Source organism: Neurospora hispaniola, assembly GCF_033458365.1.
Source record: "Neurospora hispaniola strain FGSC 10403 chromosome Unknown B0T23scaffold_3, whole genome shotgun sequence".
Lineage (NCBI taxonomy): Eukaryota > Fungi > Ascomycota > Sordariomycetes > Sordariales > Sordariaceae > Neurospora > Neurospora hispaniola.
The window spans coordinates 676,900-703,833 of NW_026944408.1; the positions used below are offsets into that span (position 1 = coordinate 676,900).

At 39.1% G+C, this 26,934-nt stretch overlaps 8 protein-coding genes and 1 pseudogene across 9 annotated transcripts; 5 read left to right on the top strand and 4 right to left on the bottom strand.

Moving 5' to 3' along the window:
- Positions 1-734: 734 nt before the first annotated feature.
- Positions 735-1,489, top strand: B0T23DRAFT_312892 (uncharacterized protein; the record flags this gene model as incomplete). The annotated part of the gene is made up of 2 exons (XM_062834713.1): positions 735-912; positions 984-1,489. 2 exons carry the CDS (start codon positions 735-737, stop codon positions 1,487-1,489), a joined length of 684 nt encoding a protein of 227 aa, XP_062693705.1.
- Positions 1,490-7,708: 6,219 nt separating this feature from the next.
- Positions 7,709-7,795, bottom strand: B0T23DRAFT_t158 (annotated as a pseudogene). Its single transcript has one exon. The product of its transcript is annotated as a tRNA-OTHER (tRNA).
- Positions 7,796-14,449: 6,654 nt separating this feature from the next.
- On the top strand, positions 14,450-15,265 carry B0T23DRAFT_376198 (thioredoxin I). Its single transcript, XM_062836939.1, has one exon. The coding sequence runs from the start codon at positions 14,572-14,574 to the stop codon at positions 14,953-14,955; it is 384 nt and encodes a 127-aa protein (XP_062693706.1). The 5' UTR covers positions 14,450-14,571; the 3' UTR covers positions 14,956-15,265.
- On the top strand, positions 15,182-15,950 carry B0T23DRAFT_104642 (uncharacterized protein). The gene is made up of 2 exons (XM_062831753.1): positions 15,182-15,675; positions 15,736-15,950. Exons 1-2 carry the CDS (start codon positions 15,407-15,409, stop codon positions 15,749-15,751), a joined length of 285 nt encoding a protein of 94 aa, XP_062693707.1. The 5' UTR covers positions 15,182-15,406; the 3' UTR covers positions 15,752-15,950.
- B0T23DRAFT_104661 (uncharacterized protein) lies at positions 15,829-17,408 on the top strand. Its single transcript, XM_062831754.1, has 3 exons — positions 15,829-15,836; positions 16,029-17,351; positions 17,393-17,408. Exon 2 carries the CDS (start codon positions 16,150-16,152, stop codon positions 17,269-17,271), a length of 1,122 nt encoding a protein of 373 aa, XP_062693708.1. The 5' UTR covers positions 15,829-15,836; positions 16,029-16,149; the 3' UTR covers positions 17,272-17,351; positions 17,393-17,408.
- On the bottom strand, positions 15,885-16,121 carry B0T23DRAFT_315316 (uncharacterized protein; the record flags this gene model as incomplete). The annotated part of the gene is made up of 1 exon (XM_062834852.1): positions 15,885-16,121. The coding sequence occupies one exon, from the start codon at positions 16,119-16,121 to the stop codon at positions 15,885-15,887; it is 237 nt and encodes a 78-aa protein (XP_062693709.1).
- Positions 17,409-17,566: 158 nt separating the features above from the next.
- On the bottom strand, positions 17,567-20,137 carry B0T23DRAFT_394422 (acriflavine sensitivity control protein acr-2; the record flags this gene model as incomplete). Its single annotated transcript, XM_062838127.1, has 4 exons — positions 17,567-18,744; positions 18,794-19,659; position 19,873; positions 20,017-20,137. 4 exons carry the CDS (start codon positions 20,135-20,137, stop codon positions 17,567-17,569), a joined length of 2,166 nt encoding a protein of 721 aa, XP_062693710.1.
- A 463-nt stretch (positions 20,138-20,600) lies between these two features.
- Positions 20,601-22,919, top strand: B0T23DRAFT_376202 (major facilitator superfamily domain-containing protein). The gene is made up of 3 exons (XM_062836940.1): positions 20,601-21,229; positions 21,291-22,114; positions 22,170-22,919. Exons 1-3 carry the CDS (start codon positions 20,996-20,998, stop codon positions 22,771-22,773), a joined length of 1,662 nt encoding a protein of 553 aa, XP_062693711.1. The 5' UTR covers positions 20,601-20,995; the 3' UTR covers positions 22,774-22,919.
- B0T23DRAFT_334990 (uncharacterized protein) lies at positions 22,903-23,927 on the bottom strand. The gene is made up of 2 exons (XM_062835792.1): positions 23,290-23,927; positions 22,903-23,164 (listed from the first exon to the last, which is right to left on the bottom strand). Exons 1-2 carry the CDS (start codon positions 23,903-23,905, stop codon positions 22,938-22,940), a joined length of 843 nt encoding a protein of 280 aa, XP_062693712.1. The 5' UTR covers positions 23,906-23,927; the 3' UTR covers positions 22,903-22,937.
- Positions 23,928-26,934: the final 3,007 nt, after the last annotated feature.

Sequence of the window (26,934 nt, forward strand, 5' to 3'; positions counted from 1 at the left end):
TGCCAATGTGTGTTGCTCTAATGCGGGTTTCGGACCTAGACCTCGGGGCGGAGGACTCAAAGAGGCACGGCGGGTCCAAGCGGATGACTGGGTTGAGCGCAGCACACCGTGTTTGCTTGGAGCTGTCAAACCAGATAATGTGGATGCACCTCGCCTATGTTCCTCCAGGCCCATGACTTCCGCTTTGTACGAACTCCACGATCCCGTCCTGCAGGAAAGATCCTCCAACACCAGTAACGTGACTGGGCCTTTGCGGCTGCCAACCTCAGTTCCTAGCTGATGGGAAGGTAGCTAAGCGGTTGAGGCTTCACTTGCCCGCCATTTTGTCCAATGTTATTGCCATGATAGTCAACAACCTCCATCAATCAAGCTAGGCAGCTTACAGGTCTCGGTGTAGGAGCCCGTTGCTCGATAAACCAAACGAAATAGCCTCCATCGCTCCTTCCGTCTCATCAGTTCACCGCTCACGACTCGGTACGAGGGAGATGAAAGATTAGTGGCGAGGATGTATGGGCGGAGATTGGAAAAGATGCAGGCATGATGGATACTCGAGTGCAGTGGAAGTCTTCTTGGGTATAAGAAGGAACTACTCCTCGCATCAGAATTTGCAATTTTTTCAGTTGCTTTCAGACAAGAACAGAGAGGTCGTCAAGAGCACCTACCAAACTTACAGCTCTCGAATTCAACCCAGCAATCTTTCCACCCTTCCTTCCCCAACAGCTTCTCCAGCAATCATGACTTCACCGGCGGATCCTCATACCAGAACCTGGTCTCACGTCAACGGATCATCTCAAGACGTACTTGACCGCTATGCCGTTACGGAGCTCTGCAAGGGCTGGCCTGTGTATCGCGACGCGTCGGAGTGGATGAACTACCGCTCCCTCTTCACGGATGATGCCTGTGTGTGGACTAGTACGTACCTTAGCCAGCTCACGAGGTTACCTGGCAGGTTAGGTCATTTTGCTAACCTATCAAACTCATAGCCTGGAGCAGCGACTTGCCGGTTGACAAATTCATTGAAGTCTCCAAGGAGGGCAAGAAGAACGGCGTCTTCATCATGCACCGCGAATGCGGCACTCTGGCCGAGCTCGGCGACAGCCGTACCCGGGCTATTGGAAAGATGAAGGCAACCATCACCCATCGCTTCAACGAGGGCGACGTGGCCTATGATGTCGACTGCGACTGCCGTTTCATCTTCTTTTGCGAAAAGCAGGCGGCTACCCAAGAGTGGAAGGCCAAGTATGTCAAGCTGTTCTATGAGAAGGACAAGGTAGTGCCAGTCGATGGCCAGACTGTACCCAAGTGGGACAAGTCCGAGCTGAGCACGTATCCGGAGGGATATCGGCACCTTGCGATGGCGCAAGCCAAGCTGGGATACGAGATCGACGTGAACCTTCCTACGCCGCACGACAAGGGACTGTGGAAGCGCATGTATGGTGAGATGGAGAACTGGTTGGAAGGCAGAGAGGTTGACCTCCACTGGGCCTAGGACTGATCTAAGGAGTGGAGATCGGATTTTCATGGTAGTGACCGGTAATCGACGTTGCGGTTCGAGTGGCTTTCGCGAGTCGTTGGGTTCCTGGCTCTGTGCAAGTTGAGGTTCAAGATAGACATCACTCGGCAATAATACACAGTACAAAGCATTGCGTTTCGTCCTACCGGCAAAGTTTCTTGATCAGGCTTCAGTAGACGGCAAGATAGCGCACTTGAGTACACCCGAGCTAGAATTCATGCTGGAAGGGAGGTCTAGGGGTAAGGAGGGTATGGAGACGTTTATATACCGTAGTGACCGACACATACTGCGTAGTAAAGAACTGCTCACTCCAGACTGGCAAAGATCGACGGCAGGCATTTGGAGGCACACGGGCTCTTGGCATAAGTCGAGATCGCCAAAGAGACACAATCGCGGCTTGGGCGACGGGATCATATTCGGCTCGAGTCCGGATCGGCGATGTGGAGTCAGCCCGGGAGTGAGCCGGGTTTCTGGAGGCCGGAAAGTCCTAGACTACAATAGTCTACAAGTAGTGTACAAGTGCAGAATTAGAGCATGTCAACAGCCCTGAAGCGGGCTGGATCAGGGAGCTTATCGGTTATCTAGGTAGGTAGGTACGTATGTTATCAGCCATGACCCACCCCTTCTACCTAGCCAGGTACCCCGCCAACGACAGACCTCACGGTGACGGTCGCGTCCAGCGGTTACTTGTATACTTAGTGATGGTTAGTCCCCTAAGGGCGTGTTCGGTAACTTAGTAAATGGTTTTAGTAAACGTTACTGACCGGATTTACTAATTGTGATCTGCAACTACCAGTAACTAATTTGCTAGTAAATGCCCGCAAAATCAGTTCCAGTAAATGTTTTGACCTACAACCCCCATCCCACCAATTAAATATGTGCAAATCGCTAGATTTACTAAAATTCATTTCCAGACCTCCAAACCTCTAAAAATAGCTTCCAATATTTAAAAATCCCTACTTTTCACTAACAATACCTTATTAATATATACTCCTCAACGCTATACTAATCTATTATAATACAATCTACTACTTTAAAAGTTCGTCGATATTAATAGCTAGTACACCGCTAAATTGTAGTCCTAATTACTATATTTCTAACAAGCCTTCTTATTCTATAGAAGCTACTAATTCCTATAAATTTGTGTGGATAGTATAGTCTCTTTGTAACAAAGGAGCTTTTGAATAATTATAAAGGCTAATTCAGAGATTTAATCCGTATAGGGCCCCGGACTTTCTATATATTATATAAATAATTTCGTTATTATACTAGATTATATTCGTCGAAGTATATAATTATTTAAGAGAAATTATTAATATTCTTATTTATAATTAGGTAAAGTATTATATTCTAGTTTATTTCCTTCTTATTTAATTATAATTTTAATATTATTAATAAATTAATTAATAGAGGTTTCAAATTTAGATATAGCCTCCTACTTACTAATATAATAAGGTATTTTATAAGGTTCTCAATACCTATATTACCTTAGGTAATTACAAAATCCGATTACTTTAACTGTAGACTGCCTATATTATTAAAAATAATCCGAAATTATTTCCCTACTTTCGTAAAGTATTAAGCGTATTCGATAAGTCATACTTTAAAGTACGACCCCGTACTAGTAAGGCTAAACCGTAATATAATTATAAAAGATTGTATTCTATTAATATATTAATTGTATATAATTTTGACGGTTGAATTAAATATATACTCCTAGTTAGGAGGGCTCTGTTAATAATATAAGAATACTTAATAGTACTTTTATACAATAGGGAGTTTATAATTTTTATATCTTTTAAAGCTGGTATTACCTCGCCGATGCGGGTTATAATTATAATAACTGACTATTCGTACTATATTATAATATTTAATATTACTTTAAGGAGAGTAAGAGAGCGGGGCTCCGTCCTATTAATATATAAGAACTTTATAACCTTCGTTATACATAAATTCGTATTATTATTAAGAAGGTAATCGGTCAGTTAAAGGGGACGTTTAGAATTTACTATTATTCGCCCAGGTTTAATATAAATATATAAATTAAAATTATTTTTATTACCGTAGTAATATTAAACTAATTAGTAGAGTATAATAATACTCTTAATAACTATTTCAATATTATAACGAATAAAAGGGTAAATCTTAATAACGTAATCGCAATAGAGAGTAAACTATTTAATATAGTCAATCTTAAGCGCAATAAGGAGAGAAGGGTAGATTTTACCGCTATTAAATTACTTAAAAGAATAAAGGGATATATAATATAACATTACAACCGTATTATTAGAAGGATATAAATTAATTATTATAATAAATTGAGAAGGAGGGGAGAAATATAGAATAGTAAATTTAATTAAGGAGGGTTAATTTAGTAGTAAAGGGAAGAGGGGGGGGGGGAGAAGGGGGTTAATTTACAATATAGGAATTTATAAGCAAATAGGGTAATTTAATATTAATTATATAGATTACCCTTTAAATCGTTTAAATCCAATAGAATTATATATATCGAATTATAAATTCAAATTATTAAATTACCCCCTGTCACGAGCGACGTGGTCACGAGAGGCAAGCTAACACGTTAATTCTAGGTCTATTATAGAATCACAAAATAAAGAAGAAAAGAAAGGAAACGTACAAAGAGGTGCACAGGGTCTGGGGTTTTGACCTAGAGCCCCGGTACCCTATACACCGGCCCGGTGGGTCGGGTTGCCGCGTGCACGACTGTGTCCGGCAGCCCGTACCTCGGTTACAACTACCAATACCGTAATATCACCCCCCGGTAGAAAAAAGACTCGTCCCGAATCGTACAAAAATATACTAAAAAACTATTATATATACAAAGTAGGTCCTTTCCCGTCTCCTCCAATTAAAACTATACAAAAAAATCGTTATTACTTTAGCTCAAATATAATCGCTTTCCAAATAGAGGGGGGGTATCTTCGGGCTTCTAATTAATTAATTAAATTTAGGCCCCCGCGCTATTACTAACTATACTAACTATCTACTACAATATATTAAACAACCTACCCTATAACCTTACTTAAATTAACCGCCTAATAATTCTACCTCCCTCAATTAAAAATCACCTCCTCGCCCTAATATAACGCCTTATTACCCGTACTCCCTTCTATTCTACTATATTATTATCATTGTAATCCGGATTAAAATTATCCATCTCTACTACTTACAATTATATATCGAATTGTTTAGGAGGTCCCGGTTAATCTCTATATTTATAATAGAAATCCCGGAGGAGCGTTAGTAAATTTTTAAAATTGTATATATTATAATATTTTAGGTTAGGGTTATAACCGTGCTAATTCGCTCGGTATTATAACCGACTTCAATATATTCGTAATACCAAAATCTCTTCAACCTCCTATTTAATATTATCCCCTACGTATTATCTTTTTAATTATTTAATACGTTATCTAAATAATAAATTATTAGAATATCGCCGAAAATAATCCGTATAAAAGATATCCGAGCTTCGCCAGCCCTCTAGGACCTCTAAATAATAGGAATAATTGTATTATTCTTTAATAATAAATTATTAACTAATAATTAAAAAATCTAATTTATAATTAAATTAGTCTAATAATTCTCCTCTTTTAATAATTACAATTTTATTCTCTATATTAAAATCGGAGACCTAATAATATTAATTAGCCTATTTTATTATACGTTCTTAAGTAATAAAAATAAATTCTCTTATTTTACTTATATAGTTCTATATTCTTTTAATTATTTTTTGAACCTCTCTATAATTAAATTATTCCCTTACTATTATTTTAATTAAATCGGAATACGTTTTTTAATTTAAAGTATTTAATATAGGGAATCCCCTTAAGACTTCGTAAAGTTATATTCTACTAAAACTATCGTATAGTATACCTATCTATATAGCATCTATTACTAAAATCGCGTCGGACCAATTATTTTAAAAATAATTTATAAAAGGGTATAATTTCTAATCGAAGTATTCGTTTATAATTTCTGTTTAATTGGCCGTCTAATTATAGCCTGCTAAGGCTAATTTCTATTTAATATTTAATATTTTAGCGAATTTATTTATAAAATCGGTTATAAATTATAGACTACAATCCGATACTATTTCTCTAGGCAAACTATATATATAATATAAACCTTTATAATATATTCGGGCTACATCTCTTACAATTACGCTAATATAATATAATATCGTCTATATAGTTTTACTTAAGCAATCTACTATTACTAATATATTATTAAATCCTTAATAATCCTTTAACATAAATTTAAAATCTATTACTAAGAATTACTAAGTTCTCTCTATTAGTAATAGTAGGTATAATTCGCCCGGGGTCTTATTATAAGGAATTTTCGAAGTATAATATATTATATAATTTACTATATACTAGTCTATATTTCCTATTATTCTTAGTTATTAATATTAAATAACGATTAAATATTTTATTTTATTTCGGCTAAGGTAGACGGTTATAATCTTCGTATATAGTTCGTATATAATTTAGGCCCTCAATATTCCTAGGGGTACGATTAGTTTATTATATTGGGTTAGGATTTTATTGTATATAACGAATTGGTATTTATTTTCCCCCCAGTGAGTTATATTTTAATAAATTTCGAATTTAATATTTATTTTATTTTTGAAGAATAAGCGATTTATTAAAATATATCCTTCTAAATAGTTATTATCTATTATAGCTACTTCCCTTTCTATATCCGGGTCTACCTTTATAATTTATATATTAATAGTTATAATAACCGGTAATACTCTTATATTAATAGTAGCTACTACTAATAATAGGTTTTAGTTGGATTGAAATATTAATCCGTCCTTTAGGGTCCTAAAAATATATATTATATAATAAATTTCCTATTTAGCCTTTTAAGTCTTTAAATCTTCGGATTTCCTTAAAAATATATTAGCGGCGCTATTATCCTTCCTAGGCCGGTACGAAATAATAAAGTAATATTAAGTTAAGAATTTTACTTATTTTATTTAATAGAAATTGAATAACCTTTTAATATTAAAGTATTTTAAAATTTTATAATTAATAATAATTAAGAATAGTATTTATAAACCTACGAATTCCACCCTCTAATATTATAGGACGTAGATAACGGCTATTAATTCCTTATTATAAATAGAATAATTATATTCTACCCTATATATAGTTTCTAAAAAGAAGGCTATTAACTTCCAATCTCCTCCTACTTCCTATAAAAGGACGCCGGCGACTATACTATCGGAAATATCCGTTTCAATTTAAATAAGATAATTATATTTAAAATAGGCTAAAATAAATATATTTAATAATTGCTACTTAAATTCTTCAAAAGCATTTTAATAATCTTAATTCCAATTATACTCCTCGCCCTTCTTTATCAAAACTATTAATAACTTTACTACTCGGCTATAATCCTTTACGAATTTATAATATATATTGGTCTTATACACGCTAACTAGCTATATTAGTCTACCCAGGGGGGTATGCGGTACTGCTTCGTTCGTAGTCTAAGGGAAAAACCGTGTTATTGAAATCCGGATGAAAACCCTCAACTTCTCTATATCCAACCCTAACCCTAACCCGAACCCTTCGTCCCACCTCACCGTAGGGGGCCCGGGGAGCCTTAGTTGCTTCTTTCGTCTCTTTTCTCGGTACGTTATCTCTTTTTAGTCCCGGTAGACTTCGCGGCTTCTAATTAGTCGGTTCCTTAAAGCCCCACTTCCCTACCTAACGCTTTAGTAGTATTTCTCTTTATTCCGGAAGCGGGTATTCTTCTTTTATCCTATCTTTAGGGTAGGGGTAGGGAAGTAGGGTCTTACTTTTTTTAATCGAAATCTTTCGTTTTTTAATTAATTAGAATTTTTTAATAAAATAATGTTGATTAGTCTAATATCGTAGGACTAGATGGGTTCTATCCAAGTAGAACCGTGGCTCTGGAATGGATTTCGGAGGTAGGGTTCTAATTCTTAAACCCTATTAGCGGAGCGGGGGAGGCCGGCGCATCTTCGATTGGGATGAGATTTTTAACACATGCCTAGTTACGTACACCTAGGGTTTTAGACTAGGGTGGGCCCCTATATTTAATTTCACTATAAATACTCTTCTTTTAAGAGCGTTTAGTAGAGCGATAACGGGGAAGATCTTTTATCCGATCTGGCCGAAAAACCGGATAAAAGAGGGGGGGGAGCGGGATTCGAACCCACGACCTTTCGGATAAAACCGAAAGGGGGCCAAGCTCAGATCTTCCCAACTGAGCTATCCCCCCTGAATTTATAATAGAAATTATAGAAACCGAGAAAAGATTACACACCTCGCACATTCATAGGGACCTTCTAATCTTTAACAATAGCGATTTTCTAAAGATCTATAACTACTCCGTCTTTACCGATAATAAAACTAAGGAATTTCGTTTTCTTAATATAGAATTTACACTTATCAAAATCAATTTAAAATCCAGTAGTTTCTAGGCGGACTAAAACCTTCTTAACGTATATTTTATATTCCTCCAAGTTATTAAAGAAAATAAGGATATCGTCGATATAGGCACTATAGAAATTATCTAAATAGCCTATTAAAATATTATTAATATACTATTAAAAGGTAGAGGGTCTATTAATCAATCCGAATAGTAATACTTTATACTTGTAAATTCTATATTTAATATAGAAAATTATTAACTTTTCATTATTTAAATATATATAAATATAATAGAAGGTTTAACAAATATCGATCTTCGTAAAAATTCTTATTTAACTAATCCGAGTAATAATTTTTTTAATTAGCGGTAAGGAATATTAATCCTTCTTAGTAATAATATTAAATTTCTAGTAATTGATGCAGAAATATAAACTACTATTAACCTTAAGTATAAAAAGAATCGGCGCCGCCTAGGGTACTAAATTACTTTTAATAAAACCTTTCGTTAATATTTTATTAATATACTTTCAGCAAACTTTTAACTCATTAATTATTATTTTATATAATAGATTATACCCTAAATCCTCTAGTCGAATACTTTCTTCAATTTTAATTTTATAATTGCTTAAATAATAGATAGGGAGTATATCCGACTACTTTTTACTAAAAATATTAAAATATTAATAAGTATAAATTAATACCTCCTATTTCGCCCTTTCCTTAAGCTCCTCCTCGTCCTCTCCGAACAATTAATCTTTCCTTTACTAATCCTTAATAAAACAATCCAATTTATAAAGATTAATTATTCTTATATATTTGCGCTCAGCGAATTTAAGAAAAGCTTCTACTTTAATAATAGCGAGGTTATTATAGTATTTATACTAATTAATCCTTTTATACTTTAATTAGTATTAGCCTTATAAATCCTTACCCTAATAAGGGTCCTATTCCTACTCCTTATCTAATATAGTAATATATTCGTACCTTATAGGGAAGGGTTCCTCTTCGATAGGCGCCTGCTAATTGTAGAATTTATATTCTATTTTAATTAAATCTTTATTTTCTCCTTATCTCTTTAATCGGACCGCCGGTTCTTAAAATAATTCTATAAGCCGACCTAAGGTTTTAAGTATCTTCTATTTAATTTCCTCCGCTAGTATTTATTATTATTTTAATTCTATAATACAATGATTAATTTCTATTAATATTTTAACTTTAACCGCTTCTACCTTTTTAATTATTAATTCCTTTTCCTTAATCTCTAGGAAAATAAGACGTTAATTATAAATATTTATTAGAACCTAATATTATTATATTTAATACTTACTGAAAATAAAGTTGTATCCTAAATTTATAATTATTATTACTTCGTCCGGAAAAATTCAATTTTAAATTTATAGAGTACCTCGAAAGTATAAATTAATATTTTTACTATATCGGCCGTCGTATCCTCCTACCGTATAGGGTTTAAAACCGTAAAATTATTCGATAGGTAGGTTAGTAAGGCGATTAGCGAATTTTCGGCTTATAAAGATATTTCCATTTGCTCCCGAGTTAATAAGTGTGTTAAATATAAATAATAATTTACTATTATATATTATAATATAGTAAATTAATAATACCTTTCTACTAAAATAATCTTTTAGAAAATCCTTTTCCATTTTTATTTCTATTACTTCTATAGTAGTCACTTCTTTTAGATCCTTAGAATAAGTACTAATTAATTTATTCCTTAGGAAGGAATTTACGATTCCTAAAATAATTATTTTCCTTCCGTCGTATCCTTTTCGGCTTCTTTACGGGCGAACTATTTAATAAATTCATTAATACGATTAAAATTATTATATTTATTCGGATAATCCTGGAAATAATAACCCGTTTATTTATAAATAAAATACTTATTTTCCTCCAAAAATTTATAAACTTCGTCCCTTAATATTTCGGAGGGATGGTGATTTCCGTTTAAGCCTTTAATTACGAATGAAAAAAATAAACCTTTAACTTTATTAAAAAAATTTAAGGAAAACGAAGATAATAAGCCTTTATCCTTACCGTCTTTATCCTTACCTTTATCCTTCTATTTAGATTTTTATAAGTATTAATTATTTCCTATTATTTTCTTAGCTATATAAACGAAGGCGATGAAATCGATTATATTTTTATTATAGTTAAATAGTAGGGTATTTTAAATATCCGTAGGAAACTTCTAATTGAACTCTTATTTTCAAATATCGGCCGGTCTATTATATTTACTAATTAAATAGATGAAGGTATTATAGAATTCCTAAAAATCTTAGTTTATCCGGAATTATAGTTCGTTAAATTCGAAAATAACCTTTTCCTTTCGGTTATAATTATAATATTTATTCTTTAAATAATTTAATAACTCTTAGGATATCCTAATATAGTAGGGTTTATTTCTAAAATAGGGTTCCAAGTTTTAAGCAGCCTTACCCGCAATATAATTCTCAATATATATCTTCTTAGCCTTATTATTAGTAAAATAATTGGCGTTCAACTTTAGTTTATTCTAAATATAATAATACTAAATATCGAAGGAGACCATATTCTTATCCTTCTTATTATAGAAATACGGAGGATCCTTCTCCTTTACCAAAAGCCGGCCGGAATTACCAATTAAAATATTTGTAGCGGGAGTATTTTCGCAATCGTACCTAAAATTATTATCCGAATCCTTAATTTATTTATACTAGTATTAAACTAAATTCTAGGGGGTTACGTTCTGTAAGATAGGATCGATAGTAATTTTCTTTTCAACTTTCTGAAAATCTATATTCTCTTTAGTAAAATGGGCGATTATTATATTTCAATTAATAATTTCACTTTCCTTTAAAGCGACTTCGGTTCCTAATTTTTTAGCCTAAATAGTAATGGTAGTTAAAGTATTTTGTATTTTACTTAGTTTATACTAAATTTAAAATAGATTATCCTAAATTTTATTTATTTCGATTAATAATTTAAAGTAATTATAATAGCCTTCTAGCGGGGTAGGAGTTCTTCGTTCGGGGATTTAATTACTATTGTTACTTTAATTATTGGGCGGATTTTGATAGTTAGAACGAGAATTACCATTATAATTCTTATTAATAATTGTAGGAATATTATTATTATTTACCCCGTTTAAATATTTATTCTCAATTCGGATTTAATTATTTATCGTAGTATTCAATTTAACGATACTGAATATAACTTCCTCCTAGAATTCTTAATTCTTTTTACGTAGGGCTATATTCTTATATTATAATCGGTCCAATTCTTCGATATCGCCCTAAGGAGGGGTAATTAGGTTGTAATTGGCAATAGCATTCTTAAGTATAGTAATTTTATTTTTAAATTTAAAAATTTCCTCCTCAATTACCTTCTAATAATTAAAGAAACTTAAAGTATATTCGTACATTTTACTTAAATTAGTATTTAAATTAATAATAATAATTTAGTAGCTCTACTATTAAATTAAGGCAGCCTCCGCCAAAATTGTACGCAATTTAATTTTTTAAAATATAACTTCTATTCCGGCCTTATCGCCTTTATAAATATTTTTAAAAATAGTAAAATTGATAAGGAAGGGGCCGATGTACGATTTATTGCGTTTGAAATAATAAGACTAATAATCCTTACTAGCCTTAATAAAGGGTTTAAAAGTAAAAGCGGGACCCTCACCCTTTTTCGAATAATACTTTATAATTACGTTAATCTTCATATATAGGAATGTATATAAATCTTCTTTCTTAAAAGTATAATATATATTAATTATTTTAACGGTAATTTCTTAATTAAAAAATATAATAGTTTTATTAATATTATTTAGGGCCTCCTTATTATTGAGGTTAGATATATCGAGGGTATGTAATTAAACGTCCTATTTATCCTTAATAGTAATAATATTTAGTAATCGATAATGAAAAGTATTATCCTACTCTACTACCGATTCTAAGGTAATAAGTATATTATCGATATTAAAAATAACTTATTCTATAGTAATTTTATCTTTCTAAACCCTTACAACCTACTTTTAAACCTTACTTATTTAAATATTTACTATAGTAATTACTTTAGATATTAATTACGAGGTAAATTACTATCCTTACTTCTTTAGCGAGCTTTAATTTGCCTACTTCTTTAGCGGGGCTTAGCCTACCTTTTCTTTAGGGGTATATACTATTATTTTTAACCGAAGTTATTAGTAATACGATACGATTATTTAGAAAGTTGAATATAATAGGATATTTAATTTCCTCCCTAGAAAATATATAAATTAATTTTATAATTATTACGAGCGACGTAGTTACGAGAGGCAAACTAATACGTTAATTCTAGGTCTATTGTAGAATTATAAAATAAAAAAGAAAAGAAAAGAAACGTATAAAGAGGTACGCGGGGTCTAGGGTTTTGACCTAGAGCCCCAGTACCCTATACACCGGCCCGGTGGGTCGGGTTACCGCATACACGACTATGCCCGGCAGCCCGTGCCTCGGTTACGACTACTAGTGCCGTGACACCCCCCAGAGTGCTAGAATATATAAAAAATCTATCTTTTTCAAAAACTCAATTCTAATATCTAATTTCAAAATTTCTAGTAATATTTATTATATTAATCAGCCTTAATATAGTTTTAATTCCCGCCTCCCTACCGAACTAAAAAATCTCGAAAATATTTATAATTCTTATATTTCCTATAAACCTACCTCAAAATTAATATAAATATAAAATATTGATTCGGCTTCACTTAGCGATTAAAACTATATAATTTTTATATATATATAATTTTTTTAAGTAATTTTATTTCAATATAGAAAAAATATATTAAAAAAATAAAATATAGAAATCTAGGGTCTAACCTACTTCCCGCTCCCTCCCGCCTACATTCTACTAGTAAATATACCCTTAAACTCACTATAATTCAAAATCGATAAAATCAAAATAGATGCTAGTCTCTAAATAGAAACTTCCCCTACTAATACTACCATTGCCATCAATCCTCCTCTTCAATAATCGAAAATATACCTCCTTCTTTTTATTAAATATCTTTACGAAACGGCGCACCTTTCTATTAAACTCCTCCTATTTATAAAATACCAACTTAACGACCTTATTATTAATTTTATCCTTCTACTTTTTATAAAAGAAATTAAATACTTTATCCAACTACTTATCCTTACGCATCAATAAAAAAGGAGGGGCAAATTCGTACGAAGTTTCTTACAATACTTTTATTAATATACGTAACCCATTAATAATAATCTTACTATTTATTTTCTTCTTCTTTTTTTTAAAATTTTGATTAAAAGTGGCTACCCTCCTTTGATTATTATTACGAACGTTAATAGGTATAGGGAAAACCTTATTATTATTATTCTAATTATTATTAAAATTAAGCGGACTAACCGATAATATCTCCCTTAAAAGAAATAACGCACCTAATATCTTAATATATTAGCTAATAGTACCCTAATTATTTATAAACGCCTCCTTTATAAATTTGCAATATAATAAGGATTTATTTTTAAATTATCTAACTTCTTTATTCTTCTATTAATTATGGTTAATACTTAAAGTCTAAATCCTTATCCGGTATATAACAATTAATATAATATATTAATTTCAATAAATAGGTTCTATACTTTATTAAATACGGTTATAATACTAATATCTAAATTAAACCCAAACTTTAATTAAAAGTAGTTCTTTAAAATCAACTAAGTATATTATTTATAATGAAATTAGTCAATTTTATTACGGATTTAGTTATTATTTAGTTTAGTACTAAAATGTTCGGCTATATCCTTTACGAAATTATTATATATTTAATCTTTATAATTATTCTAATTAGTTACCCTAATACTAGCTACTTCTTTTAAAAGGGTGAATAAATAAACCTCCTATTTACCGTCCTATAATTAATTTTTAATAATAGTACGGTTCTTCTTACTACTATTAAATTTAGACTATAATTAGTTGAAAGGAGGGGGTTAACAAAAGGTAGGTTAGCTATAGGGGAATAGTGTATATTAATGAAGGGGGAGTTAACTAGATTAGGATTAGTTAAATTATAATAGTAGTTAAAACCCTATAATTTAGGATTCTCCCTCTATTATAGGACGAACTTAGCTATTACTCATTTAGGTGTAAAAATAAATAGGTTTTATTCTTTATAAAATAAAATAGGGGTGGCTATGGAAGTTAGTTATAATAGAGATAATTAAGAGTATTAATAAACTTAAATATAGTAATTTTTAGATTCCCAGCGATTCGAATAGGTTCTGTAAATACCCTTGTAAAGTGGGCTCTATCTAGTACGACGCTGACTAAGCTGGATTTACTGGACCGATTACGAGCGGTTAGTGTACTGGCACGTATATCGATTTACTGGAAACCCTGTTTACTGGGCCTTACTGAGTTACCGAACACGCCCTAACAAAGTTGAAAGCCGACGCCTGCCAGCAACTCTCGCCGCAACTTGCGATTTCTTGGTAGCCAAGGTGTGTAGTGTACAATCCTTATCGCCGGAGCTATCTCCTACGGGCAGTTCAGGTTAACCGTGAAAATTTGCAGCAATCTACTTCGCCATCGATTCTCCCTCGACCGAACACAAACATCATCGCAATGTCGGACGGCGTCAAGCACATCAACTCGGCCCAGGAGTTTGCGAACCTCCTCAACACAACCCAGTACGTCGTCGCTGACTTCTACGCCGACTGGTGCGGGCCTTGCAAGGCCATTGCGCCCATGTATGCCCAGTTTGCGAAGACCTTCTCCATCCCCAACTTCCTCGCCTTTGCCAAGATCAACGTCGATAGCGTCCAGCAGGTTGCTCAGCACTACCGTGTCTCCGCCATGCCCACCTTCCTCTTCTTCAAGAACGGCAAGCAGGTCGCCGTCAACGGTTCCGTCATGATCCAGGGCGCCGATGTCAACAGTCTGCGGGCCGCTGCCGAGAAGATGGGCCGTCTGGCAAAGGAGAAGGCTGCTGCCGCTGGCTCGTCGTGAGGTTCGGAAAGGAAAGAAAACAAGACGAAAGAGATCAAAGGCATACAGAGCATCCAGTTGTGGATCAAGTGTACATACTACACTACAGCATGGACATTTGCGTCTGGCTATTTTCGGCGGGGGTTGGAGATCAGCTGTTGCTGAGTGAACCGAATAGAAAACTGTCAGTTGTTCAGGTTATGATGTCATGGGATCTTCGGGCGACGGTCTGATAAGTACCTCTACCATGGATGATCACACCGTGACCCTTGAGCCCCAATTTCTGCCAGATACTTACTATTATATACACTATACCACTGGATAGTACACACTTATCAGTCACCTCCGCCCTTGACTCATTGACCGTGTCAGTTGGTCATCCTACAAGACCTTTCTTTTTCTTGGCGTTTCCCTATATCAGCATAACACTCCATCGTGACCCCTATCTGCCACACCACTATTCAACAGCATTATGTCGACCTCACGTAACGGCGAGAGACATGGCAAGCAAAAGTCTCGCGACACAACCCCAGAGAGCTATCTTGGGAGCTCGCCAGACAGAGGCGACTCCCATGTTATCCAGCAATATCAGCCACAAAGACTTCAACAACAGCAGCAATCGGTTCAAGGGACAACAAGAGGCAGTCGCAGTGGCGCTCTTGCCGTTAGGCTCGATATGGACTTGGATATCGACTTGCAACTGAGGGCAAAGATAAAGGGAGACGTCACACTTTCTATACTGTGAGTTCTGATCACGTCCTTATGAATTGAATTCACGGCTAACCGATCTATGAACGGCAGGGAAGGAGACCAGTAATGATTCTCGACAGTGACTCGGAAAGATGACTTGAAATCAATATTTCAATTTGTTAGCCTGCACATAGTTGTGTTTTCTAGTCTCAGTATGCTTCTTGCGTTCCAGTATCAACTGTTGTCATCACAGTCAACTATCAGGTGATACCTCCATCAACAACGCATGTGGCACCGCAAGTCCGTGAGCAGGCAGCTACTCGCCATCCCCATTCATCCCACCACTCCTGACACGAGGCCTCTTTGTCGGAGACCAATCTGTTTCTTACAAGATGTATATGCAGACTAGTTTGCGACCTTATTTGCTCTTCTTGCGAGTTTTCGCTCCTTTTCGAATCTTCCCAGTCTATACTCAATAAACAACACCACTCAGTCATTCTCATTCAAACCAACATCATCGTCAACATGCCTGGAACTCGCTCGCACAGGTCCAGGGGTAAACCGTCGCTCCTTAATCGATCATCAACAAGGGGCAGTAGCAATAATGAAACTCGGGAAATCATCCAACAACTTGCCCGCGCTGCTTTGGTCTACTCTCTCAAGCGTCTGACCAGGCAAGACTTGGCCGATAAAGGCAGCACATCACGACAAAATCTAGGGTCAAGATCCGCTCATGAAGACAGCCAATCCCAAGAGCGCGACCGCGGCACAACAACCAAAGCACGAGACAGCAGCGGAGCTAGCCACCGCATTGACCGAGACCGAGACGGCAGCCGCGATGGCAACGACCTCCACGACGTAATGGGTCAACTAGCCGTTGGCATCCTCGGCTTTGGCATCCGCCACTTTCTCCATCAGCGCAAGAAAAAGGAAAAGGAGAAGAACAAGATCAAACCACCCTTGTACGCCACCACTGCGGCAACACAAGGGCCACCACGGCGGCCGTCGGGTGAATACCCATACACCAGCTACGCCGACTATCTGGCTGCTACCAGCAACCACACTGGAGCCAGCACCAGACCCAGATCACTTCCCACCGATGATCCGGAGCCAGCAGCAATAAGCCTAGCAACAACGCTTGAGTCACTCAAGAAGGAACTGCGAGCGACTTCAGAAGCACTGGCGGATCTTGTCAATAAGCCTCCATCGCAGAATAAGAAGTACAATGTACATGAAGCGTTGGCGAAGAGGGCAGAGGGCATCAGGGTGTCGATAGACAATCTGGAGATGGCGGTCAACAATGTGAGGAATCTGCATCCTGAAATCGATGAAGACCGCGGTGTGGATGGAGGGGTTGCAGAGGTAGATGATGGGGAGGGGAAGGAGAGAGGCGGTAAGGGTCAGAAAGGAAAGGGAAAGGAGGGTGAAGTCGGGACGGAGCAAGGTGATGAGGACGGGCGGGGCGAAAAAGACGGTAGAAGTAGGGACCGGGAACGGGAAAGGGTGCGGAGGGATAGGGATGGTAGAAGGTGCTCTAGGGATCGGGAGAGCAAGCCAAGGAGGTCGGTCGAGTTTGAGGATGATTTGGATCGGTACGGATATTCTAGGGGGAGTGAGCGAAGGGACTACAGGCGATGGAGGAGATAATCAAGGTAATGTTTTGGTATGGTCAAGCTGTTGACTATGTCAGCTTTATTTCTCTCCTTTTTTTTTTTTTTTTTTTTTCCTCTTTTCCGACGTTCACACGGCCCCTTTTTCTTTTCTTTTTCTTTTTTTTTTTTTTTTTTTTTTTTTTTTTTTTTTTTTTTTTTGGGGGGGGGGGGGGGGGGGGGAGGGGAGAAGGAGGAGAAGGGGAAGGGGGAGAGAGGGGGGAGGGGGGTCCTTTTGAAGGAAACTTTCCTTGTCAGGTGATCCCTACCAATGTACGTGCATTTATACCCAGCTATACAATCAAGCAACTATTCCCAGTCGCTTTTAACCTCTGCAACCAGTTGATTCCATCATCGCCCTGTTGCGCTGCCAAATCCTTCAACCTCCAAATTTCCTGCAACATCTCCATCGCCGTGTGCACGTATCCCCACGGATACGTCCAAGGATTCTTTGTCCAAACCGCCACCAACCGCTCCAGGCACCAAGCCCTCTCATTCATATCGTCCGTCTCTGCGCCAACAACAAAAGTCGGCCATACCGTTCCTTTCAAGTGGACGTGATTATCTGGGATGCAGGACAAATGTCCAAGAATTTCCTGCACCAGATCCTTGGGCTCTAGCAGAGGTATCTCGAGCAATCCAGCCTCGGGAACCGACAACAAGACGAACAGACAGGCTGCCGCGCGGTGTGCTGACGCCACGCTTACCCGCGCTTCCAGGTCGTCATCCGGTGGCAGTCCCTTGATATTGTACACCCATGTCTGCACGTCAAAGTTGCGCGCCTTGTGAAGCAACGCCGCCGCGGTGACAATCCTCCCCGCCCCTCCATCTGTTTCCAGCGTTGTGGAGCTGCCGCTACAGAGTTGGCTTGCAGAGAGAATAATTTGGAGGATAGCCGGTGGTGCGCAATGGTAGCTGTAGGCCTCGGCGTTCTGCAAAATGTACGGCAACACGACCCCGTCATCGATGGTATTGTCCGACCACGACGAAGTGTTGCCGCTGATGGTTGAGCCGTATATGCGATAGGTAAGGCAGTCGGCGGCGATGGCGTTGACTAGGGGGGCGATGGCCCCGTCAAGGTGTGTCTTGGTCAGGTATAGGGATGATATCAGACGCCGGGCGGCTTCAACATGGGCCTTCCAGCCTCCTCGGCCGGAGTCGATGAGATCAAGATTGACAAGGAAGACGATGGCGGAAAGAATCATGGCCTTGTCCGTGAGGGTGTTGTCATTGATGGCGGCGCGAAGAAGGTGAAGTGCCCGGGACTTGAGCATCAGTGCGTCCACTAGGGCGGACTCCGACGGTAGACTTCGACCTTGGTACTTGTGAATCGTAGATAAATGCATGGCTGCCGTTGCTAAGACGACCGACTGGAGGTAGTCAAACTTGCGAACCAAAGGGATGATGGCCCGGAATGGATTCCGTTCCTTCTGGTCAATGGAGACCAGGTCTCGACAGACAATCGTGGCAACTGAGACGTGTGAGGGTCAAATCCATGTTGACGAGTGAGACAAACTTACAATGATGCATGTACCATCTTGCCTTGGTTGAGAGACCGTTGAGGAGAGGATCTGTTAATGGAATCTTGATGAGGTTGACGGGGCGCTTGATAATTTGTGAGCTTGGATCTGGGTTATCATCTGGTGCTCGCGGTCGAGGGTCGACATTGTTATCGATTGGTGTCTCCACTGTGAAGCTGTTGATGGTTTCCTCTGGGGTTGGAGATGAGATGCGGGTGGTTGTGGTAGACGTGGTAGTACTACTACTACTACTACTACTACTAGTGTGATTGGGTGCTGAGCTACTAGTGACATCGGTATCAAGTTGTCGAGGGCTGTCGCTTGGTGTTGGAGCTTGTGTTGGCGCAGGTGATTTGACGGTTCGTGGTGTGGTGGTGTTGGTGCCGTTGAAGTTGGTCTTGTTAGTGGCCCTGGTGGTTATGGTGGAGGTTGGTGAATTACAGGCGGCCCAACGCAGGACGATGCCGTAGCCAAGACATTCCTCGCCGTTGATGGAGCATTTGAGACAGGCAGGCAGCGACTTGTCACAGCGAAGACGTTTCCGATGGCAGTTGTAGCATGCCTTCGTTTTCGAAGCCTTTTGGTGGTGAGGCTTCTTTGGCGGCATTTTCTTCAGAGCCATGGCGGCTGTTCCTGTCACCATGACGGCGGTCTTGGGAAGGGTGTTTGCTTGTCTTGCGCTAAGAGTGTCTTGTAAGAGCTGTAGAGACAAAGATGGGACTGCACGAACAGGCACTGCTTGGCTTCTCGGCGCATGAGGTGTCACCCAGTTCAAGATGAGAGCCAGGACGATAGCCTTATCATTCGTGGCTGGTATGGCGATGGGTAGATGGCCATGGGTGGTGATAGTGTAGTAGTGGTAGCGTCTTGGTGGTTGTCATATCGGAGACAGGACGCTACCTTGGCTGTGCGAGGTTCCGTCCAGGCCCTCGGTGAGAAGTGCTAGTGTAATTCTCCAAAGTCATATAATTGTGAACTTGTAGTGTACAGTCAGATACCGGCTTGTTTGTTAGTCCGTAACCTCGGGCCAACTTGTCCAAGCGTCTCAACGACAGTTTGGTGTTTGATTGGAGACTCACGCTGAAAAGATGTATTAGTAAAACAAGTTGGACACTAATAATCTATCTGTGTATACATTCTACGTATACATTTTGAAGTACTAGCTAGCCCATGGCAGCGTTCAGTATGGGTCGGTTAAAGGGATATCCGGCGTACAAAGCTACCTAGGTAGGTAGATAAGATAACGAATCGATTGTGGGGCGATGGGCTTCCCGACTGGCCCCAGTGTTTTCCCCGCCAGTGTCCGACCTGGAGTTCGGTAGAGGCAGCTGCTGCCCGGGCCATGACGGGGGGGCCACGGGACCGCGGGCTCCTGACGACGGCCTGCTCGTGGCCGCCCTTTTTGGATTTAGCCAGAGCTAAGCCTGATCCGGAAGGGAAATAGCAGCAGGTGCATTAGCGCTTTTAAATCCGCTTGGGAGACCAGAGATTCTTGAGCTTGTGTCAGTCACTTCACCGATTTCTTCACATTTTGACGCCAACCACTTTGGCGAGTCTCTTCATGTTTGGCGCATCTTATCAAGCCACCGCCTTGCAACAACCTTCGCCGACTTTTCTTCAACCTTCCGCCACTCTCGTCGTCATGGACTGACATTCATGACACATGGAAACCACCCTTTTCCGCTTGTTTTCCCTTTTTCTCCCCAGGGATCGGAATCCTGAGATACGTAGCACTATTCTCTACGCCTTTGCCAGTCACCATGGGGAAGACCAAAAAGGAAGCCAAGCCGTACTTGCTGCAGTTTTAGTTCGCCCGACTGGTGATGATGGAGCCTTTGTCATGTTGACTATTTTTTTTTTTTTTTTTCCGGCCAGAACAATTATGACTACGACAAATTCCGCCCGGACTTTGGAAGTATCCGGCTAACACTTGGGCCGGGGCACCTTGGCCCATGATCCCACATTTTGCAGCCAAGTGGGGACGCTCCTCGTCTGCGATTTGTTAGCGGGAGACAAGCTCCCCTCCCCATCGCCACCTCAAGGAGTTACTTTGTCTCCCTGCACCTTCATGTGTGTACGTTAGCAGACTTCTATTATATAGAAGGAGAAGTTCAATGCCCATTCTGTGTCATGTTCCCATCACTATCCATCTATAACATTCTCGACAGTGTCACGCCCTGAAGCTGTGTACTCTGCTGCAAGATGGGCCAGCAAACACTAGAACAACAACAGCAACAACCACACCATCAGCAACCCCAACAACATCCAGAATCGTCCGAGTGTGAGAGCCCTTCTCAGGCACAGCAGGATGTCCAAGTTGACGCCACCACTGAGTTCGATCTCGACCGCGTTGGTCGTCAACGACCCGCTGTCTTTTCGAGCACCTTGGAAGAGGTCATGTTCTGCGGCTCCATCCTCATTTCTATGCTCATGAGTGTGAGTTTGTTCGATACCTTGGCTCGTCACGCACTCAACTGACACATGGCACCTTGGCTAGGAATACTTTGTTTCTGGCTTCAATATCATTTTGCCTGGTCTCGCCGGGGCGCTAGATATTCCCAAAAATTCCCAAACATGGCCGTCCAGCGTCTTCTCCCTTGTTACCGGCTCTTTTCTCCTGCCATTCGGCCGCCTTGCCGACATGTATGGAGCCTACTTCATCTTCACCGGCGGCCTGGTTTGGATGTGCATCTGGTGCTTGATTGGTGGCTTTAGTCAGAACTATCAGATGCTCATCGTCACCAGAGCTCTTGCCGGTCTAGGTCCCGCTGCTTTCCTGCCTACTGGTTTGATGCTGCTGGGCAAGACCTATCGTCCTGGCCCGAGGAAGAATCTCGTTTTCAGTCTCTATAGTGCATTCGCTCCGCTCGGTTTTTTCATCGGAATTATCCTGGGTGGGGTCACTGGCGAGTATCTTTCGTGGCGTTGGTGGTTCTTTATTGGAACCATCATCCTGTTTGTGACAAGTCTGATGGCTTATCTCACCATCCCCAATGATAGACACCAGGCTGTTGCTAACCACGGACGAGCCAAGATGGACTACTTCGGTTTATTCACCATCGTTCCGGCCATCATTCTCATCACCTTTGCCATTACCACCGGTGGCTCGGCTCCAAATGGTTGGCGCACCCCTTACATTCCCGTAACGTTCGTTATCGGAATGCTTTTCCTCTGCGCCGCTATATATCTCGAGGGTTGGGTCGCTGAGCAGCCTCTGCTGCCAAAGGATCTATTTGCCGCAAAGTATATGAAGAGGTTCACGCTTGCTCTCTTCTTTGCCTACGGAGTGTTCGGCATTTTCTTGTTTTATGCCAGTTTACAGTAAGTTCCCCACTTCCTATGGACTGAAAGGCACTCGAGCTGACCTGCTCCTCAGCATCGAGGCATTCATGGGTGCCTCCACCCTCCAAACGGCGACCTGGTTCGCTCCCATGGCTGGCGGCGGTATCGCCCTAGCCACCATCGGCGGCTTCACCCTTCATAAGCTTCCCGGTAGAGTGCTACTGATGATATCCGGAGGCGGTTGTCTTGCCAGCGTTCTTCTCTTTGCTCTCATCCCCGACCATGCCAATTATTGGGCCTTTGTGTTCCCCGCCATGCTCGGAGCCACCATTGGTGTTGATATCACATACCTGGTGTCCAACGTCTTCATCACTACCAATGTACCTGCGCACATGCAAGGTACTGCTGGCGCTCTCATCAACAGTCTTGTCTTCATTGGCATCAGCTTCTTCCTCGGTCTCGCCGATCTGGCTGTTGCTGAAAGTGAGGGCACGTTTGACGGCGAGAACCACAGGGTGGCCTTCTGGTTTGCAGTAGCCTGTGCCGCTTGCTCTCTGCTTCTTTTCTGCCTTATCGATCCCGGCAAAGCCGAAAGCGAACTTACCTTGGAGGAACGGATGGAAGCTGGAATTGGGCCCAAGAAGGAAACGTCTGCGTCCGGTTCGGAGTCGTCAAACCCTGAACCGGAGTCCGAATAAAATGATGTTTCGTTTGCATAGCTTCGGAGTTCATGCTTGGTTTCATAGGTGTAGAACATTGGTCGACTTATAGAATTTGTTTGAGTATATCATCAAGCAGAGCACACTATGCATCATATGAAATTTGATCTGCCATTTATTGATTATTCTCGCCGTTTAAATACTCAAAGCTCGTCCTTGAATCTTCCCTCGTTCAACTCCTCTCTTACTTTTTGACGCTCTCCTCTTTGCATCCTCCTTTCGTTCCTCCTGATGGTTCGATGCATCTTCTCCCACATCAATCGCGTGTGTTTTCCCTCTTCTGTCTCGGTGACGGCCATTGCCTCGATCTTAAATGTGATGTCTCGATTGCCGAGGTCCCGCCTGGGCTTTGTGTGGCTCGTAACCCATGCTATGACCGAGTTGTCAATGGCTTGAGGTTTGTACATGACGAGATTGTTCAGTTCGCCTATGGTACTGGAGATGAGCACAGTTCCAAAGTCTCGAATCTTCTTGATAAAAGGACAGGGCACTCACGCTCGCATTTGCTGCTTCTAGAAACCCAAAGAGGCAATATTTCGTATATCGCACCAGCTGGAAACACCACGATCTTGTCCTTGGCGGAAATCGGCGAGGCCTCATGAGCATCCGCTGCCTCTCTTGTTAGGGCAGGCTTCATGGTTCCCGTTACTTTATCAGTCTGGTTGTCGGGTTTTCTAAATACCGCAAACATCCACTTGCCATCGTCTGTCTTGCTGGTATCTCGCTGCTGGTTCTCTATCCAATCCGTAGCAGGTCCCGGCACATCAGCATACTCCATCACCACGATCTCACGGTCGTGTCCCTTATGGTCAACCCCATCCCAACTGCCCAGGTAAGACCGACGACCGAGAAAGTCCTCAATGGCATCATGCCACGGAGACAACCCTTCCGGTGGTTCTGCTAAGAGATCGCTGAGTTTGTACATCATGGCATGAAAGGTGCCCTCGGCTCGACAGTTCACGAGAAACCCACCCGGGTCGGTGCCGTCGTCGGGAAATGGGCGAGACCATCTGAAGGTGTCCACTATGCCGTATCCGTAGATGTCCCAGTGAGTGGCTGCAAGTACAGCATATCGGATAGCGAGGGCTACGAAAAGTAGGTTGGCCTTCATTTCACTGAAGGAAATTGTCACTGAAGCGGGAGAAGTTATTGTAGTTAGTTAATAAGGCATGTCTTTCAACTGGGGCAGGCGAAGAGTACCAATGTTCACAATCTCCATGTGACGTTGGGGATATATGTTATACGTTTCAACACTCATAAGGGGTAACCAGACGTCGAATGTGTCCAGAGTCATGGCGTGAACCCATCATAACAGCGTCGAACCACTGACTAGGACATCTTGGTGTCTCTCCATTATAGCCTAATTGCCGCGAAGTTGCGATCTATCCCCGATAAACATTCGGCAAATTGCAGTCAATATTGGATATATTGACTTGCTGAAACCTCCTACATGTCCTCCTCCTCCGCTTATATATTGTATGCCTAATTGTGAACAGGCTGAACAACAACAACAACAACAACAACAACAACAACAACAACAACAACAACAACAACAACAACAACAACAACAACAACAACAACAACAACAACAACAACAACAACAACAACAACAACAACAACAACAACAACAACAACAACAACAAGAGTACAACAGGATGATGGTGATTGATGTATTGAGTTGTAGAGGGGAAGACTCGAGAAGTCTGGAGGTCTAGAAATGAGGGTAGGGGAGCCCTGTGCGCTGGAGCCATGGCTGGCCGTACGTGATACGGCACACCTCCAACACTAATATCTTCTGGGCAGTTGCGATGCTGCGTCGAAAATTGAGTCTTTTGCGCAACTCAGGGTGTGTTCGGCGCACGCGGAAATGGCACCTGGAAGCCTTCCAAGCCAAAATTTCAGAATACTGTTCGGAAGCGTAGGGAACGATTTTGGCTGGAAATCGCTACAAATCCAGTTCCTGGAAATTCCAGTACCCATAGTAGCCATTTAACTAATCAAATTACCGCATTCTTCCTAAAATCCCCAAAAAGCATTTCAGACTCTCAAATTTTCTGAAATATAGCTTGGAAATCGAATTTTTGCCCAGAAACCGACTTTTTTAATAAAAATCGATTTTTTTCAAAGAAATCGATTTCTTTCTTCTCAATACTACTATAATAACCTCGATTCAAGCTACTATAACTCTCGCAATTCGTTGTAAATATTGTAATATTTATAAATAGATTATCGTAATAGCTTTAATCCTTACCCTCTTCACATATACTATAGAAGACACCTATCCCTATGAATTTGTATAGTACGCGTGGTCTATATATAACGAAGGATTTGGTTTACGGCTATAAGGGTCGATTTAAAGATTTAATTCGTATGAGCCCTTATATATTCTATACTTTAATTACGTAATTAACTAGTTATATTAGTTTATTTAGTTCGAGAAATATATTTATATACAAGAAGGTATTGATCTTTCTATTCGTAACTAGGTAGGGTATAACCTTTATAATTACTGGGTATATAATAGGTTATAGTATTAATACTATATATAGGTTAATTTATATTAAGATAATTAAATTATAAAGACCTTACTTACTTATATTAATCCTATATTAATAGGGCGTTCTATAAGGTTTTAAATACCTATATAGTCCTAGTATACTATAAAATCCGTTTCCCTAAATTATTAATTAATTGGACTATTAAGGTAGACCCTAAGTTCTATTTATATTTTAAGTGGGTACTAGGCGTTTTCGATAGTTTATATTTCCCTATTAAGATCGGTATTAATAATTAAAAGCTATAGTATAATAGGAAGGGAGGCGTATTAATTAATATATTAGTAGCTTGTACCTTCGAGGGTATGTTAACCTTCGTAATACTTAATTAGGAGGGTTTAGTTAATAATATGAAGATCCTAAATAACGCCTTTAATTAAGGCTTTAAGATTCTATCTAGTTGGTTTTATTTAACCGATGCTAGTTATAATTGTAGTAACCGATTGTTTATATTCTATTGTAGTATACGCTACCACTTTTAAGAAAGTATTAAAGTAGGTTTTAAACCTACTATTGTAAAAGAGTTATATAATCTTCGTTATAATTAAATAAGGATTATTATTAAGAAGGCTATTGGGAGGTTGAAAGGGACCTTTAGAATTTATTATATATCGCCCAACTTCAATGTAAATATATAAATTAAAGTCATCCTAACTACCGCGGGCATTATAAACTGGCTTCTTTAGTATAACGACCTCTTAAGCTCGTATATTAATGTTATAAACGATAAGGTATTAACTTTGAATAATATAATATAATTCGAAAAGGGTCTGGTAAATAGGGTTAAAGTCCCTAGTAGTCCTAGTATTAGCGGCGGAATATTAAACGTAGGGTTTAATAGTAATAACTTTATAGAAGTTAAATTTAATAGCGGTACAATTAATTATATAGCCTAATATCGTAATTGTATTGTGAAGAGGATGTGGCGAGGGTATTATAATAAGGTTACGATGAGGGGGGAGAAGTAATTTAGAGTGTGTATAAGAGAGAGAAGGTTAATTTTGGTGGTTGAAGGAGGAAGGGGGAGAGGAGGGGAGTTAATTTACGATATAGGGGTTTGTGAGTAAATAGGGTAATTTGGTACTGGCTATATAGATTACCCTTTAAAGTGTTTAAATCTAGTGAAATCGTATATATCGAGTTATAAATTTAAATTACTAGATTACTCCTAGAGTGTTAGAGTGTGTAAAATCTATTTTTTTTAAAGATTCGATTCTATAATTTGAGTCTTAAAATTTCTAGTAATATTTGTTATATTAATTAGCATTAGCGCGGTCTTAGTTTCCGCCGCCCTACTGAATTAAAAATCGTAATATTATTTATACTATTTATATTACTTATAAATTTATTTTAAAATTAATACAAAATTGATATATCGATTTAGTTTAGTTCGGCGATTAGAATGGTGTATTTTTTATATACATACGATTTTTTTTCGTAGTTTTATATTAGTATTAAAAAATCATATTAAAAAAATAAAATATGAAAATCCGGGGTCGACCCACTTCCCGCTCCCTCCCGCCCGTACCCCTAGTTTTAATTTTTTTTTTTTTTTTAGAAGTCTAATTGCAATTGAGGGTCGATA